The following is a 16,789-nucleotide window of genomic DNA, read 5'->3' as shown; positions in this document are numbered from 1 at the left end:
TTAGTACTGAACTGTGCAGAGAGCTTTAATTTGCAGTCTGTATAAACTCAGCCAGCAAGGGATCTCAGTTGCTGTGAGAATCAGACAGATTTCTGCTCTAGGTTGTCCTTCCATAGTCTCAGCTAGTGCAATATTAATATTGGGTACAACAGCGATGCCAGATATCTTCACAGTAAAACTCAGATGAAGAACATCCATTGAAGTATTGGAGAGGTTAGCTGGCACCAGTACAGCCACAGACCATGACAAACCAGCACCTCAGCAGAAGAGGGAAGAAGTTAGAAAAGGGGAAAAACAGAAACAAATAAAGGAAACTCACTTACCATGAACAATAACTGTGTAGTTTGCAGACACTGGCTCCCCCATTTCATTTTCAGCAGTACACAAGTAACTCCCAGCATCCAACATTTTGCTCTGATCAACAACCAGGTTATGATGAAATAGTCTCCACCTCTTGTTCCCAGACAGTTCCCTACCATCTTTTAGCCATTTGACTCGTGGAGTTGGGATGCCATTTACTGCGCATTCTAGGAGCAGTGGACTATGCTGAATTACTGTTATATTCTGTGGAGTTGTGGGATAGATGATGTGCGCAGAACTAGTTGTAGGGCCTGTGAGGAAGAAGTGGGAGAAGTCACAATCTGTGCTGGCATTTCAAATCAGTTGGTCAAATAGTGTTCGTGCATTTTAACATTCATTGTACAGAGGGCATCGAAACAAAATGAAGAAGCGCATCGAGAAAAGGAGAGAATACATGAAACTGCTGTTTATAAAGCAATAAAGTGACCAGAGTGCAAATGACAGAAATGGTACAGAGAAAACAAAGTTATTCAAATGCTGGAGAGCCATGTGACAAAGTAAAAAGTGGGTGCCTAAGAGAAGAACTTATGCCAAAACGAAAATCAGAGAAAACAGGATGGAAAATGAACAGTGAGCAGAGGAACGTAAACAAGGAGGAAAATAAGCTGTGAAGGAATGTGAAGAGAAAAAAAAACTAATCAACTAAAGGGCTCTGATAAATGTCAAGGATTGTAAGAGATGACAACAGCATATTTATCTTTAAGCCTTCTTTCATAAATCAGACTGAACATGACACCATCAGATAAAATAGTTGTTTATTTGTCAAGAATAATAGTGAGATGCTACCTACCATGTTAAACAAAAAACAAAATGAATTAGAAAAACAAGATTTAGGCTCTCATTTCCCAAGAGTGCTTTTATCAGGCAAGTTCAAAGTTGCTTTTCAGACACACAGGCCAGTTACAGATCAACTCTTGAGGAAGATCACCCTTCCAGTTGTTTTGTTTCCAATTCCCTTTTTATAATGCATCCATGTTTTTCATTTTAAGATGACATTGTATCCAGCACACACAAAAGGAATTATGATCATGCTCCATAAGTACTTTAGAGACTGTGGGTGCCTGGGATTTGGGGGAACAATCGGTGCCAGTTAACCTAAAATTTAAATTTAATTATACACGAACATAATTTGAAAATGACTGAAGTAGTTAATTTTGTTTTGGTTATAAGATATGAAATGCCCAAATAAAGGTGATTTCTATTTGAGAACCACATCCAGTCATGAATGGTGGTGGACAGTTAAACAACTCACTGGAGGAAGCATCACAAATATTCCCATCCTCAAATGTTGGAGGAGAAACACGGTGCATCAGTACAAAAGATAAGGCTGAAGCATTCGCCACAATCTTCAGCTAGAAGTGACAAGTGGATGATCCATCTCGACTTCCTCCAGTGGTCTACAGCAGGGCAGCACAGTGGCTCAGTGGTTAGCACTGCTGTTTCATAGCACCTTGGACATGGGTTCAATTCCACCCTTGGGTGACTGTGCGGGTTTCCGCTGGATGCACGGTTTCCTCCCACAGTCCAAAAGATGTGCAGGTTAGGTGGATTGGCCAGGGGAAATGCAGGGTTATAGCAATAAGGTACAGGGTGGGTCTGGGTGGGATATTCTTCATAGGGTTGGTGTGGACTCGATGAGTTGAATGGCCTGCTCCCACACTATAATGATTCATTACAGATACCAGTCTTCAGCCTATTCAATTCACTCCATGTAACATTGAGAAATAATTGAAGGCACTGAATACTGCAAAGCCAATAGGCTCTGACAGCATTTTGGCAACAGTACCGAATAGTATGCCCTCTACATAAACAAGCAGGACAGATTCAACCCAGCCACTTGTCACCCCATAAAGTACTCTCAATCAGTAAAGTGATGCAAGATGCTATTAACAGTGCTAGCAAACAGCACCTGCTCCGTTACAACCTGTTCAGTGACATCCGGTTTGGTTTCTGCCAGGGTCACTCAGTCCTAACCTCATTACAGCCTTGGTTCAAACATGGTCAGAAGAGATCAATTTCATAAGTGAGGTAGCGTGATTGCCCTTGACATCAAAACAATATTTCTCTCGGGGGTGTGGAATCAAGGAGTTTGAGAAAACCCAAAGCCATGCTTGACAAGAAGGATTGTAAAGTTGAACGTTTTTCTTGCTTTTATATTTTTCTGTCAATTGAACAGAAAATGAAGCTCTATAAGTAATTTATCATTTTTATAATCCAAAATAGCACAGGATTGTGATGACAGAACACTTTTCACTGTATTTTCCAAAATACATGTGACAATAAAATCATTCAATAAATTCTCTGTCTGTTAAGAGTCACAGCTGTCACATAGGAAGCTGATTGTGGTTGACAAAGAACAGTCAGGAGTTCCTCAGGGTAGTGTCCTATGCCCAATACCATCAACTACTTTATCAATGACCTTCCCTCCACCATAAGATCAGAAGTGGGGATACTCACCAATGGCTGCACAGTGCTCAGCACCATTTGCCACTCTTCAGGTACTGAAGCAGCCCAGGCATAAATGCAACAAGACCCGGACAATAACCAGGCTTGGGCTGAAAAGTGACAAAGTAACAGTCATGCAACACAAATGCCAAAAACTATCTAACCACTGCCCCATGACATTCAATGGCAATACCATGACTGAAGTACCCAACATCAGCATACTGGCTGTTACCATTGACTGAAACTCAACTGGACTCATCGTATCAATTGAGTGGCTATAACAGTAGATCAGAGGCTGGTAATTCATCTCCTGACTCCCCAAAGCCTGTCTACCCTCTACAAAGTACAGTCAGGAGTGTGATGGAATACTCTCCTCTTGCTAGGATGAGTGCAGTTCCAACACAAAAAAATTGACACCATTTAGGAAAAGGAGCCTGATTGATTGGCACATCATCCACAAACATCCATTCCGTCCACCACTAAGTACATACCGCTGCTAGTGAGTCTATCTACAAGAGACACTGTAGAAATTCACGCAAGATCCTTAGACAACACTTTCCAAATCCATGATTTGGAAAGGCTGAGGCACTTGGGGCTGTTTTCATTGGAGAAAAAAAAAGGTTTAGGGCTGACTTGATAGAGGTGTAGAAGATGATTAGGGGTTTAGATAGGGTTGACCATGAGAACCTTTTTCCACGTATGGAGTCAGCTATTACGAGGGGGCATAGCTTTAAATTAAGGGGTGGTAGGTATAGGACAGATGTTAGGGGTAGATTCTTTACTCAGCGAGTCGTGTGTTCATGGAATGCCCTGCCAGTAGCAGTGGTGGACTCTCCCTCTTTATGGGCATTTAAACGGGCATTGGATAGGCATATGGAGGATAGTGGGCTAGTGTAAGTTAGGTGGGCTTGGATCGGCGCAACATCGAGGGCCAAAGGGCCTGTACTGCGCTGTATTCTTCTATTTCTATGTTCTATCACTTCCATGTAGAAGGACAAGGACAGCAGATAAAAGGGACACCACCCTCTGCAAATTCCCTTCCTGGCTACATTCTATCATGACAAGGAAATATATTGCTGTTCCTTCACTGTCACTAAGTCAACGTGCTAGAATTCCCTTCATAACGGATTTGAGAGTCTATTAACAACTCATGGACTGCAGCATTTCATGAAGGCAGGTCACCACCACTTTCTAGAGATGGGCAATAAATGCTTTCCTAGCCAGTGATGCCTATGCCTCCCGAGTGATTAAAAAAACCCATTCAGAACCATGTAGATTTACAGATGAATAAAACTGAATCAGGTAAGTCCATTTCTAGACCTGCATCCACTTGTGATAGGAGACAACTTTATTTATTCTAGCCTAGGTAAATGATGTTATGACAATAGGCAGGTATTCAAGTAATTTTAGAATCTAATCCAGTAGATGGATGTTCAATGCTTCATTTAATATGAAGTCATTACATGGGGTCAGATCATGTGATGGATGATAACAGATTGGCATTTGTGGAAACAGCAAAAACTAAGGTTGGGAACATTGACAGAATATAGTTGAGCTGCAGACTTACGTCTAATCAGCAGTTTACGTCCCGTAGGTTCCATTTTCAGCTCATGCGTGACTGGATTGTACGCTGCACACTTGTAGCTTCCTTTATCCTGCTGTGTGACATTCAGAATGTGCAAGTTTCCAGAAGGAAGGATTAGGTACTTATCTAGAAAATAAAAGAGTATGATAAGGAGATGGACTGTTGCATTGTAACTAAGCAGTTATGGAACCTGCAAGCTGTCACATGGCAGGAATGCCAGCTCAGTGTATTCCTACAAATTTGATTTGGGCCAACATATCTGAAGAGAAACTGAGACATTTTTTAAAAAAAATCTTTAAAAAGAACATATTAATAAGAAACTTCATTGAGCATTATTGTAAAATCTCTAAGTTTCAAAAAATGTTTATTTTGTTTAAACTCTTACTTTAGAGGTCGGAAATTTAAATTAGAGGGAAGTCGTGGTAGATGTAAAATTAAGTAAGCACTTTAAACATTAAAAAAAACTCGAAACGAAACACTCTCACTATAAAATAACTGACAGTTTGTGTCATCTTTCATATTGTAATGTTTAATCACAACTAGCTACCACGCCACACCCATTGGCGAGAAAAGGAACAGAAATAAACTTTCTGAAGCTCAGAAACACTTTGCACGAATTCTGAAAAAATTAAATGTTTATGTAAAGTAATGTAAAAATGTAATGTTTATGAAGTGTGCCTGTGAGTGCTTTTTCAGTTGGCTTAAAACTAGGGAGTATTTTGTTTACTAGTAGAAACATACATTGCCTGAAAAGATGGTGATTTTTGTCTTTTATTACAGCCAATTACCAAGCATAAAATAAATTTCTCAGCTAGGAATGCAGCTTTAATTTTTAAAAAAGTTACCAGTCTCTATGGGAATCATATTAATGAGACAGTGAAGCATCTATGGTACTGTATCTGCCTGTGTGTTTGATAAAACAGGTGACAGGCAATAATAACTGCTCATAATACTTTAAATACAAAGTTTTAAAAAGTTAATGGGCTAGGCCAGGACACCTACCTGTGGATTGCTCAATCCATTTACCCTTCACTCGGTAGCGGATTAGCGCTTGAGGTTTACTGTCAGGTAAATGACACTCAATGATGCCTGTGCTTCCTTCGTCCACTGTAACTACTCGCTGGCTAGGTGCCTGGAAATCACTTACACCTGCAAGAACAGAGCAAATAATAATGATCACTATTTACTGCAACATATGTCAGCAATACATTGAAATCTGATACAGGCAGCATGGCTGAAATTTCAGACAGCAGATACCTTCCACTTGACCTTTATGAGACATAGTAGCCATTTGTACACTGTTCTAAGGATGCAGGATGACACACTCAACTGGACTGCATGTTACCACGCTTACTTGCACTCCTGCAAATGTTTGCAATAAATAGAAAGAAATGTACCCCTAAAATTTGGCTGATCCATATACACAGCTCTTAAAAACCAGGAGCAATATTAAAACAAATTTTCCAGATCCTGATGATCAGAATAGCAGGAGAAATCTAAAAGTTTGAAACTTAATTTATGCATCCATCCATAGTGTCATCAATTTTAATTTTTCACTATCCATTTTATGTAGATTGAAAATCATGGGTAGCGATTTTGTGATAAGCTGCAAGCATACATCAGGACTGCAGAGGCAGAATTTTATCCTCTAGTAGTTGATTTTGGGATATGCTTTCCTTTTTCATGCTCCGAATTAGGAGCCTCATTTATTAAGAGTAGAAATCAAACCATTTCCTATTTAGTTCATCAAAACTCTGGTAACAGGCTCAAAATCATATCGTATGTTGTCATATGTTCTGGTCTAACTGACCAGTTTCTAACTATAGATTTGTTGTTGTGCAGAATGATACTATTACAAATGAAATGTCTGCTAACACCTGATATATTCTGATTACGCATGCTCAACTTTTTTCCTCAGGTTCCAAAAAAATTAAATAAAGTTCTATTTAACTATTTTTCTTCAACGATTCTGAGTATACTTTATCTTAAAATTTGTGGACTTAGATTTTTAAAAACTTAAATTTGATTCAGAGATTTTGCTGTTACTGCACTAGCTCCAGAGTGTTAGCAGACATGAAACAAATAAAGATATTGATCTGTGCTGCAAGCACATGGAAGTGCAATTAATATGGATACCGAAGTGCAGTTTTGCTGTGCTGACATCACTGCATCAAGGAGTACATTTTCCAGATACTGTTTTGGCTAGAGGGATAACCAGTTTTAATGTGCATCTGATTTTCTGATTTGCAGTCCTCATTAGTCACTACAGACAGAGGTAGAAGAGTGAAAATTAGGAGTGACAGGTAGAAAATAAACAGAGAATTAACAAGCATTTAATTATTTTATTCAATTGGGTATGTGGTAGTCTACTCATTGTTTGGGTATTTTACTTGGAAGGTCAGGGGAGTGCAAGGAAAGGAATTAAGAAATTATTCTACATTTTCTGACTACATATTTGGACCATCACTTGTTCCAGGATTTCAGAATCTGCATGGGTCCTGAAATCACAGCCTTCCATTGTTATATAGATTACATTTCCTCTTCCAATTTTCTTACTCCTTGGGGCTGAAGTGGAGAGTGAGAAGGCTCGAGAATGAGCTCCAACAGACCAACCCAACACTATACAGAAAATCAGAAGTTTACACACCAAGCTGTACCTTTCAATATGCTTTACTGTACTCTCTGCATTTGTCATGTTGCCAGCATCGATAATTAATACTTTTTGTGCACTCAGGTCAAGCTAATAGAAGCAGGAAGATGCTTACATTTACTGTAGGTCCCAGTTATGCAGGCTGCCTGTGTGGTCTGACTGTTGCTTAATCAGGGAAATTAAACTTCATTACAGCTTTTATATGGCTGCAAAGCACTTCCAGAAGGCCAGTTTCTCAATGTATAGTTTTTTTTAAAGAAAGTACAGGTTTCTTGCAAACAATTTGGACAGGAAAACAGATTGCAAATATGCAAGAGCCACACTCTCCTCTTTTACAATAGGGAATGTTTCCTTCAGTATTCCACTCAGCCAGTCATTTCTCAGGTCACTTCCTTCTACATCAGCTTGCTTTAATCGGTCAGATATATTTTTATAATTAAAGCCGTTCACATTGATTCTTCTCTCCAAGTCAAAAGCAAATCTGCTCACTGGATTAAAAGGTATCTTATCCCTTAGAAGAGGCAGGTAGCAAGAGAAATTCGCCACCTTTCCTTTTATTTCTCTGCCACACCCAACCATTGCTAAGGGAACACAAATACTGCTTATTTAGAACATAGTGATGCAATCTTAGTTATGTCACACGATATGGAAAGGGATGATATTTTTAAAAAAGCAAGTCAGCTCCAGGTTTGCTCTCGCGCACCTACAATTAAGCCATCCTCGATATATTTTAGCAGGAATGTGAACAGGATTGGCAAAACAAAAGCTAAAAAGTTGATGATGAGAAAAAAGAACAAAGAACTGCAGATGCCGGAAATCAGAAACAAAAGCAGAAAAATCGCTGAGAAAACTCAGCAGGTCTGATAGCATCTGTGGAGAGAAAGCACAGTCTACACCTCAAGTCCAACACCTCTTCCACAGAACCAAGTTCTGAATAAGTCATACTGGAGTGCAAACGTTAACTCTCTCTCTCTCTCCACAGATGCTGCCAAACCTGTTGTGTTTCTACAACCTTTTCTGTGTTTGTTACAAATTTCCAGCATTCTCAATATTTGCCTTTTATTTGACATTTGTTATTGGGGTGGCAGGGTGGCTCAGTGGTCAGCACAGTGCCAAGGACCTCGGTTCAATTCCAACCTTGGGTGACCATAGAGCCATAGTCATAGAGATGTACAGCATGGAAACAGACCCTTTGGTCCATGCCGACCAGATATCCCAACCCAATCTAGTCCTACCTGCCAGAACCCAGCCCAGATCCCTCCAAACACTTCCTATGCATATACCGATCCAAATGCCTCTTAAATGTTGTAATTGTACCAGCCTCCACTACTTCCTCCGGCAGCTCATTCCATACACATACCACCCTGTGTGTGAAAAAGTTGCCCCTTAGGTCTCTTTTATATCTTTCCCCTCTCACCCTAAACCTATGCCCTATATTTCTGGACTCCCTGACCCCAGGGAAGAGACTGTGTCTATTTATCATATCTATGCCCCTCATGATTTTGCAAATCTCTACAAGGTCACCCCTCAACCTCTGACGCTCCAGGGAAAACAGCCCTAGCCTATTGTGTGCGGAATTTGCACATTCTCCCCATGTCTGCATGTATTTCCTCTGGGTGCTCTGGTTTCCTCCCTCAGTTCAAAGATGTGCAGGTTAAGTGGATTGGCCATACTAAATTGCCCATAGTGTCTTCAGATTGCCAGCTAGCTAGGTGGGTTAGCCTTGAGAAATGCTGGGGTACGGTGATAGTGGGCCTGGGTGGGAAGCTCTTTGGACAGGTGGTGTTAACTCAATGGCCTGCTTCCACACTGTAGGATTCTATGATCGTTATCAAGATAGCTTTTAAAAAAGGACATAAATTCTTCAGAGAGAACAATCCATAAAAGCATCTTCTGGTCCAACTCCAAAAAATGTCACTTTAATCCCAGGTCTCTGTCATGCTCCAGTCAAGTGGCTGGGCACTGAACAGTCGAGTCAAGTCAGAAAACTTAGCATGCAGAGGAGGGTGCTCTAATGACACTTCAGTATTGAATCTTGGTAAACCTCAACTGATTAAAAAATGTTACATTTTCAGTTTAATAGATCAAACTATAGCTCATCTTATTCAAACAATCTGCACCAAAGTTACTCCTATTCCCTAAAGGATACCCACTTGCAATGGTAACCGAAGAAGGTCTGCTCACTACTGCACCGACAGAACTGCTTGCCACACAGAGGTATCTCCCAACGTGGGACGTTTGTAGATGGGAGATGGTCAATGACCCAAACTGGATCGCTATTCCATTCTGTTCGCCGTCTGTTAATTTCTTTCCGTTGAAGTGCCATGTAATGTGTGCCCAGGCAGGCTCTGCAGCACAGCGAAGTTGAACTCGTCCCCCTAGTTTCTGTATTGTGGACAGGGGTTCTGCTGTGAAGTAAGGAGCCAGGTCTGTATAAAAAGGAAAAAGACGGGTTAAAATTGCCCTTACTTCTGAAACCATAACCTTACCAAAAGGGAACCTCCTTAATTGGATTCATCATCTGGATGACACCTGGTTTGCAGTCCACCATAACATTTCTAGCCTTCGGACACAGGGGCCAATTCTAGTGATCATTCCAAACAGCTAATACAAATGCAGTATTAGATGAACATAAGATGTAGAAGCAGAAGTAGGTCATTCAGTCCATGATTCCCTAAGATTAAAAATCAATTTCAGTCTTGAATATACTTAAATGACCCAGCCTCAACAGTCCTCTATGGCACAGAATCCAAACATTCCCAAACTTCAGAAGAAATTCCTCCTCATTGCTGTTTTAAATGTACAACCCTTAATTCTGAGATGAAACCCTCTGCTCCCAGAGGAAGAAACAACTTTTCTGCATCTACCCTGTCAAGTCCTGAAAAGCTTGTTTGCTTCAATATGACTGGACTATAGAAGAACGAGAGAGAATATGTACCGGCCCAACTTGCACAATTTCTTCTTTTAAGACAGTACCTCCATACATGGTAGCAGCCTCGCGAACCTTTTCTGGACTTTCTCCAATGCCAGTGTATCTTTCCTTAGATAAGGGGCCTACAATTCTTCACCGTATTCCACTTGTGGTCTGACTAGCACCTTGTAAAGTTTTAGCAAACTCTCCAAACTTTTACACCCCATTTGTTCGAAATAAAGGCCAATATTCCATTTGCTTTCCCTATCACCCACTGAATTTAAATGCGAACTTTTCCTAATTCATGCAGAAGGACTCCCAAATCCCACTGTTTCATGGCTTTCTGCAGTCTTTCTCCATTTAAATAATATTCAGCACCTCTACTCTTCCTGTAGAAACGCATAACCTCATATTACATTCCATCTTTTAGCCTATTTCCTTAACCTGCCTACACACCTCTGCAGACTCTGTCATCATCACCAGTTACCTTGTCACCTATTTTTAGGTCATCTACAAATGTGCAGTCTGCCTAGTCTATACAAGATACTGGGTACTAGAAACTGTGTCACAATGGGGACATGTAAAATTGCGCCCAGTTCCCATATGTGATAGAATCACAAGATTTGTTAGATACACGAGTTAAGACTTCCATCCAATTTCTGGCAGAAATAAGATGAAGCAGTGAATAATACAAAAGAAAATAAAATTGCGAGAAATAGAAAATGCAGAAATATATAGGGCGATCAGTAATTGTAAAGATAAACAGATTATGATATTGGTTATGATGATACAGAAACATTCATCAGAACTCTTGACAAAAATACAGGTAAAACATCAACCATAATCCCTTTTACTTCTTACAAATGTTGATTCACCTATAAATCCAGCATTTTATGTTGATAAGAAATGCAAGTGCAAATAGGACGGCTTTGCCTGTTGTGTTTGCCTAGGTTTCAGTGGCTGTGTGCAGCACGAAAACTACAATCTCTGCATACATGAAGCAGCATCAGGAGGTTATTAGCATTAATGATTTGAGCTTAATTTAGGCCCAATATCCTACACAAACTGTTTGATACATGAATGTTCAACATGCCACATTAACTCATTAATTACTTACAGCCATCGAGTCAGATGTACAGCATGGAAACATGCCGACCAGTTATCCTAACCTAATCAGTCTCATTTGCCAGCACATGGGCCGTATCCCTCCAAACCCTTCCTATTCATGTACCCACCCAAATGCCTTTTAAATGTTGTAATTGTATCAGCCTCTAGCACTTTCTCTGCCAACGCATTTCACTGTGTGAAAAAGTTGCCCTTTAGGCCTCTTTTAAATCTTTCCCCTCTTACCCTAAACTTTTGGCCCTAGAGTCCTGGACTCCCCCACAACCTGTGATAATGACCTGGGTGTTCACCCTATCCATGCTCCTCATGATTTTATAAACCTTGATAAGTTCACCCCTTAGGCTCTGACGTTCTAGGGAAAACAGCCCAGTGTATTCAGCCTCTCCCTTTAGCTCAAATCCTCCACCCCTGGCAATATCCTTGTAAATCATTGCTGAACCCTTCCAAGTTTCAACCCTTCTAATAGGAAGAATGCAAATGCTGCAAAACAATAAAGGCTTAAATATCAAGTTTGGTAAATTTTATACTAGTTGAGGTTAGCCATTTCCTAACAAGGAAAATGCTGGATGGAAATGTAGAACCACAACTTTGGGAATACTTAAACCACGGCAGACATTATAAGACAAGTGGATAGGAGAAGTATGAATCCCATTTTTTTTGCCACTCAAGGATTTTCTTTAAGCTCTTTGTATAAAAGTGCCCCATGTTAATGTGATCAGTGATGTGTCTTGACATTTCAAAATTGTTTTGAATTAAGTCATGGCTTACCTGCCCTGATACATGAGAAAACAACTGGCAGCCACACACAGAACACAGAGTGCATACACCCTTTCTCTGGATCCATTGCACTGTGACAGGGAAGCAAGGCTGAAGAGCTCTGCAGCAAGACAGGGTGGCCAGTACAATCTGCAAAAGCAAGAGAAATGTTCACTGCATACAGTGAAGACAAGAGCCAATTAGATTCACAATGCTCACCATAGACAGAGCTAAACATGGATGCTTCAATGAGAGCTCAAATAATAAGCCACTCAAAAATCAACATGTGACAAAAGGAATGTTTATTTGATTTTCCTTCTCTTTCTGTAACCCTGGCTATGGTTCAATCTGGTACAGCCTGTACTATGAGACCAGTAGAAAGAGAACAGCTGTTGTCTGGTCTGATATTTTGGATCAACAAGCATCCCAAGCACCATTCAAGAAAACTGAGCTGCAACATCTTTGGCCTAATACCCAAGAGGCATAAAAATACTGTTTTAACAACCATTTACTAAGTTCAGTGTCTAGGAACATGCTCTTAAATATCAACTGAATAACAAGTAATTAGACCTAACGACAAGACTGAAGTGATTAATTGGAGGCAGAGTTGTATAATAGGCCGCTTGTAAACATATCACATCTATCTGCCTCCCTTTGTCATGCAATCCTGAATCACTGTGGCTCCCTAAAGCAATTTACCACAGAAATAATATACAAACATTAGCAAAGATGGAGTACAAGAAACAGAGAAGCTTCCAAGCTTGAATGTGAAACAAGGCAGCGTAACTCTGTGGCAGGTGCTAACGTGTCTGTGGCAGCTGATTTCAGTAGGATTGACAGCATCTTAAATTAAAAACATATTTTAAAAAAAAAGAGGCCCCTTCATCTGAGAGATGGCAGAATGCCATTTAAATAGCTGAGATCTCAGGCACCAAATCTGACAAAAATAGCTTAAATGCCTGCTCTGCCCAAATAATTCAGTACTCAAAGGCAATTCTAACCACTTAGATGAGAATTACATAATTTTTCTTCTTAACAAAAAGCAAAGATTTTCTGTTGTCAATCTTTAGGTTTTTTCACTGAGAATAACAGATCCCTTAGGCAAGGCAGCAGTAAATTCTAGGTGAGTAAATGGACATTAGCTTTCTGATAGCATCGCAAATGGTCAATAAACAGCCAGCTCTCTATTCAAACTAATCTACATTCTACTGCCTGCACTTTCTACTAACTAATGTATCAACAAACAAATCAGTTTTCGGGTTGTGTGTTATTTGTAAAAGCTAACAAATAACATTAGCCCCAGAGACAGCTATCTCTGGAACAAGTTCAATTAATTAAATCAGCTTCAAGTTACAATGGCTTGAGATGAAACACTGAAGCTGAGTGAGTACTTAAAATTAAAACGTACTTGTTAACCTCCTCAGGAATTAACCATTACCATTCCATTAGTATGGAGGGTGGCATTTCCTCACCTCTGAACAAAATATTGCCTGTGGACACAGACAAAACTTTCTCTAGTACAGAGGCCCCACCAATCCCAATCCTTACATTTATTATGATTTGGAGGTGTCGGTGTTGGACTGGGGTGGACAAAGTTAAAAATCACAAAACCAGGATATAGTCCAACTGGTTTCTTTGGAATCAATAGTTTTTGAAGCGCTCCTTCTTCATCAGGTAGATTTGGAGCAGAATCATAAGACAGACTTTATAGCAACAGGATTGCAGTGTCATGGAATGTAATATTAAAAAAAATTAGCTTATGTCTTTCATCTTTTAGAATGATCATGTTAGTTTTGGTTCCTTCATACTGTTGAGAATGTAACTTTAAAAATGTTTTGGGATTTACATATGAAGGAACCGCAATTAACAGTCATTCTAAAAAGATGAAAGACGTAAACTAAATTTGCTTAATATTAGATTCCATGACACTGTAATCCTGTTGCTATAAAGCCAGTATTTTATGATTCCGCTCCACAACTACCTGAAGCAGCAGCAGCACTTTCAGAGCTATTGATTCCAAATAAACCCGTTGGACTATAATCTGGTGTTGAGAGATTTTACATTACTTTTATTAGTTAGAGTACAGAGGTACCACACCACAAAGACTAAATGAGTGGAAGTTACTGCCTCAATTTTCCTTTTGAGCGGTGGAAAAACCACTTTGCAGACGTTGATTTAAAAAAAAGGTGCCAAATAAGTTTAACAGTGGAATGGTAGTACGACAATGTGGAGTTACATCGCCATTTGACTATCATTTCAGTAGCTTTTAAATTATAACAACACTGTTGGGTTAGCATCATCAGTAGTGTTCTCTTGTGTGAAGGTCATGGTTGGTTTGTAAGAGAGGGCAGGAATATATCAAGTTTGAGGAGGTTCATCGAGTTGATCCTGGGTTATGGAGGAATTTCCTATGAGACGTTGAGTAGCTTGGGCCTGTACACATTGGAGTTTAGAAGACTTTGAAGAGGCGCAGAGTGAATCTTCATCATGAAGTCACCAGATTCAAAAGATTAATGCTGCTTTCTCCAACAGATGCCGCCAGACCAGCTGAGTTTCAGCAACAATTTTGGTATTTGTTTCAGATCTGCAGTTTTCTTTTAATATGAAAGGCAACTTATTGTTTTGAAGGGTTCCCAGACGTGAAACATTAACTCTGCTTTCTCTCCACAGATCTGCAGTTCTTTGTTTTTGAAACATAACATTCTTCGGACACATAACAGGGTAGATGCAGAGAGGCTTTTCCCCCTCTGTGCGAGATGTAGGAACCAGAAGGCATAATCTCAGAAAAACAGTCGCCTATTTAAAACAGAGAGGAAGAGGAATTCTCGCTTTCATAGAGTAGTCAATCCATGGAATTCTTTATTGCAGAGGGCTGTCAAGGATGGATTATTACACATATTCAAATATTATTACATATTTTAACCTGCATGAGAATCAAATGTTCAAAGGATTAAACAACAGCTTGGCTGAGAAACTAGAGATAGCACTGCAGAAATGAGTCAAAACTAGAGTTGAAGGAAAATTGAAGGAGTTATGATCACTCCCAGTAGCACTAAATAGGCATTTTACTTGTATTGTTATGATTGGAGAAAGCAGTTATGATGTGAAATTGAAATGAATAATCCATTCAATAGTTTCAACCTAATGCCAAATGAATGACGGTAATACCACCAAGGAGGAGGGAGAGAGACAGCAACCTTCACATGGGTCTCCTGAAAACCTGAAACTTGATATTATTAGCACAATTATCCTTCCTGGTCATTGTGTGACTGAGAGACATTAAAAGATTTCGATGGATGAATTCGATCTCAATGAATTGAACATTATCCTTAAACACCCTTAATGCAAACTCAGACAGATTTGTAAAAATAAGGCCCTTGGTTAATGACTATACCATTTGCAATATGATGGTATGAACAATAAGTATACACTTGTGAAAAAGTCAAATTTTTTAGACTAGTTTTAAAGGTTCGATTTATAGGGTCGACTATTACATGGGCATTAGTTTTGAGGGGCTGAAATCCATGCTGCAGTTGATACTGTCTTGTTAGCAGAAGTTGATTTTTTGCTCAACCAATCCCAGGTAAAGAAGAAAAACACAATGAATTACAGTAAAGGTAATTACCGGATAAAAGCAAGAGAAACAAGAATGAATTACTAGTAGTAAATTTTATTTATACATACTAATACGAAAATTTAACATGTCAAAGATTCATTGAAATCCTGCAAAATCTCACTGTTCAACATTGTCATGGTCTGGAATAATGGCAACTTCATGAAACATTTATTAAATTCTAAATGTGGAAGTGTCTTGAATTTTCCTGCCAATCCTTCAGTTTCCCTCCCATTTACTCTCGTATGTAATGAGCCCCAGCAACATTAACAAATTTGTCAAATAATTAAAGATATATGGAGCTAATATATATCACTTTTATTCAGATATAATGGCACAATTAAAATTATTAACAGTTTAATGATATTAACTTTTGGATGGATAGTGAACAAAGTGCAATAAGTATTGCTAGACTTAGTTCCAACTTGAATGAATGAATGAATCAAAACGTGCTGTAGTAAACCAAGTGGGCCAAGTAGAGTTATGAATGAATGAATAGAGACACAACATAGTAAACAAAGACCGACAAGTAGAGTTACCGGTATGAATGAACGAATGCGATTTTGTTTAAGTGGGTTAATGCGAACATGCAGTTTCCTTTGCAAAAGGTTTATAATGCGATAAAGTAGGGTCAACTTTTACTTGAGATATATGGAAAACAAGATTTTTTTTGGCCAAAAATAAGGGGTCAACTTTTACACAAGGTAGACTTTTACACAAGTATATATGGTAGCTTCTGCTAAGTTACACAAATCTGTTAAATTAAATTATAAAAAGCAGTAGAATAATTACTAGTATTTGCATTACCAATTTTCTCTTTAGACAGTAAATTAGTCAGTGATGAGACAAAAAAGCAATTTTAACAGTATATAAATAGAATGCACAGCAGTTAAAACAGATCAAAATTAGGAAAAGATGTTTATTTTAAAAAATCATTTTAGTTCCTTGATGACTTAATATTTAATTTCATCCTCAAGACTCATTACTTTTGGTTTGCAATATTTTCCTCCACAACATCTACTCCCTCATCCAGGCTGTCAATGACTCAGATCCTGAGCTGACTGCCATTTCCCCATTAGCTTCTCAGCACAAGGAGTGATTCTGTTAATCTCCCACTCAACCCACCAGGAAGGCCCTGCTGTGAGTAAAGTGCAGCGTTTGCTTAAGCACTCAGGCCTTGCTAGAAAAGGAACTATCCATCGGCAGCGTGAACCCACACTGAAAGAAAAAACAAACATTTCAGCCCGTTTACACAAAAGCACTGCTTGCCCAAGGAAGCATGCAACTCCATCATACCACAAAGTGAACAGCTGCCTCAAAAGCAAACCGAACCCAGCTACTGTT

At 39.2% G+C, this 16,789-nt stretch overlaps 1 protein-coding gene across 8 annotated transcripts in view; it reads right to left on the bottom strand.

Annotated features, from left to right (window-relative positions):
* Positions 1–16,789, bottom strand: part of cdon (cell adhesion associated, oncogene regulated) — a 191,952-nt gene that overhangs the window by 46,981 nt on the left and 128,182 nt on the right. For all 8 annotated transcript variants that reach the window (XM_072593055.1, XM_072593057.1, XM_072593054.1 and 5 more), the window contains 5 exons: positions 11,845–11,982; positions 9,194–9,469; positions 5,393–5,539; positions 4,373–4,516; positions 324–611 (listed from right to left, as the gene is read on the bottom strand). In XM_072593055.1, the coding sequence (XP_072449156.1) occupies positions 324–611; positions 4,373–4,516; positions 5,393–5,539; positions 9,194–9,469; positions 11,845–11,920 (931 nt within the window). In that variant the 5' untranslated portion in view covers positions 11,921–11,982. The remainder of the gene's footprint in view (positions 1–323; positions 612–4,372; positions 4,517–5,392; positions 5,540–9,193; positions 9,470–11,844; positions 11,983–16,789) is intronic.

This window comes from Chiloscyllium punctatum, chromosome 23 (genome assembly GCF_047496795.1).
Source record: "Chiloscyllium punctatum isolate Juve2018m chromosome 23, sChiPun1.3, whole genome shotgun sequence".
Lineage (NCBI taxonomy): Eukaryota > Metazoa > Chordata > Chondrichthyes > Orectolobiformes > Hemiscylliidae > Chiloscyllium > Chiloscyllium punctatum.
This window is presented reverse-complemented; position numbering and strand designations above follow the sequence as displayed.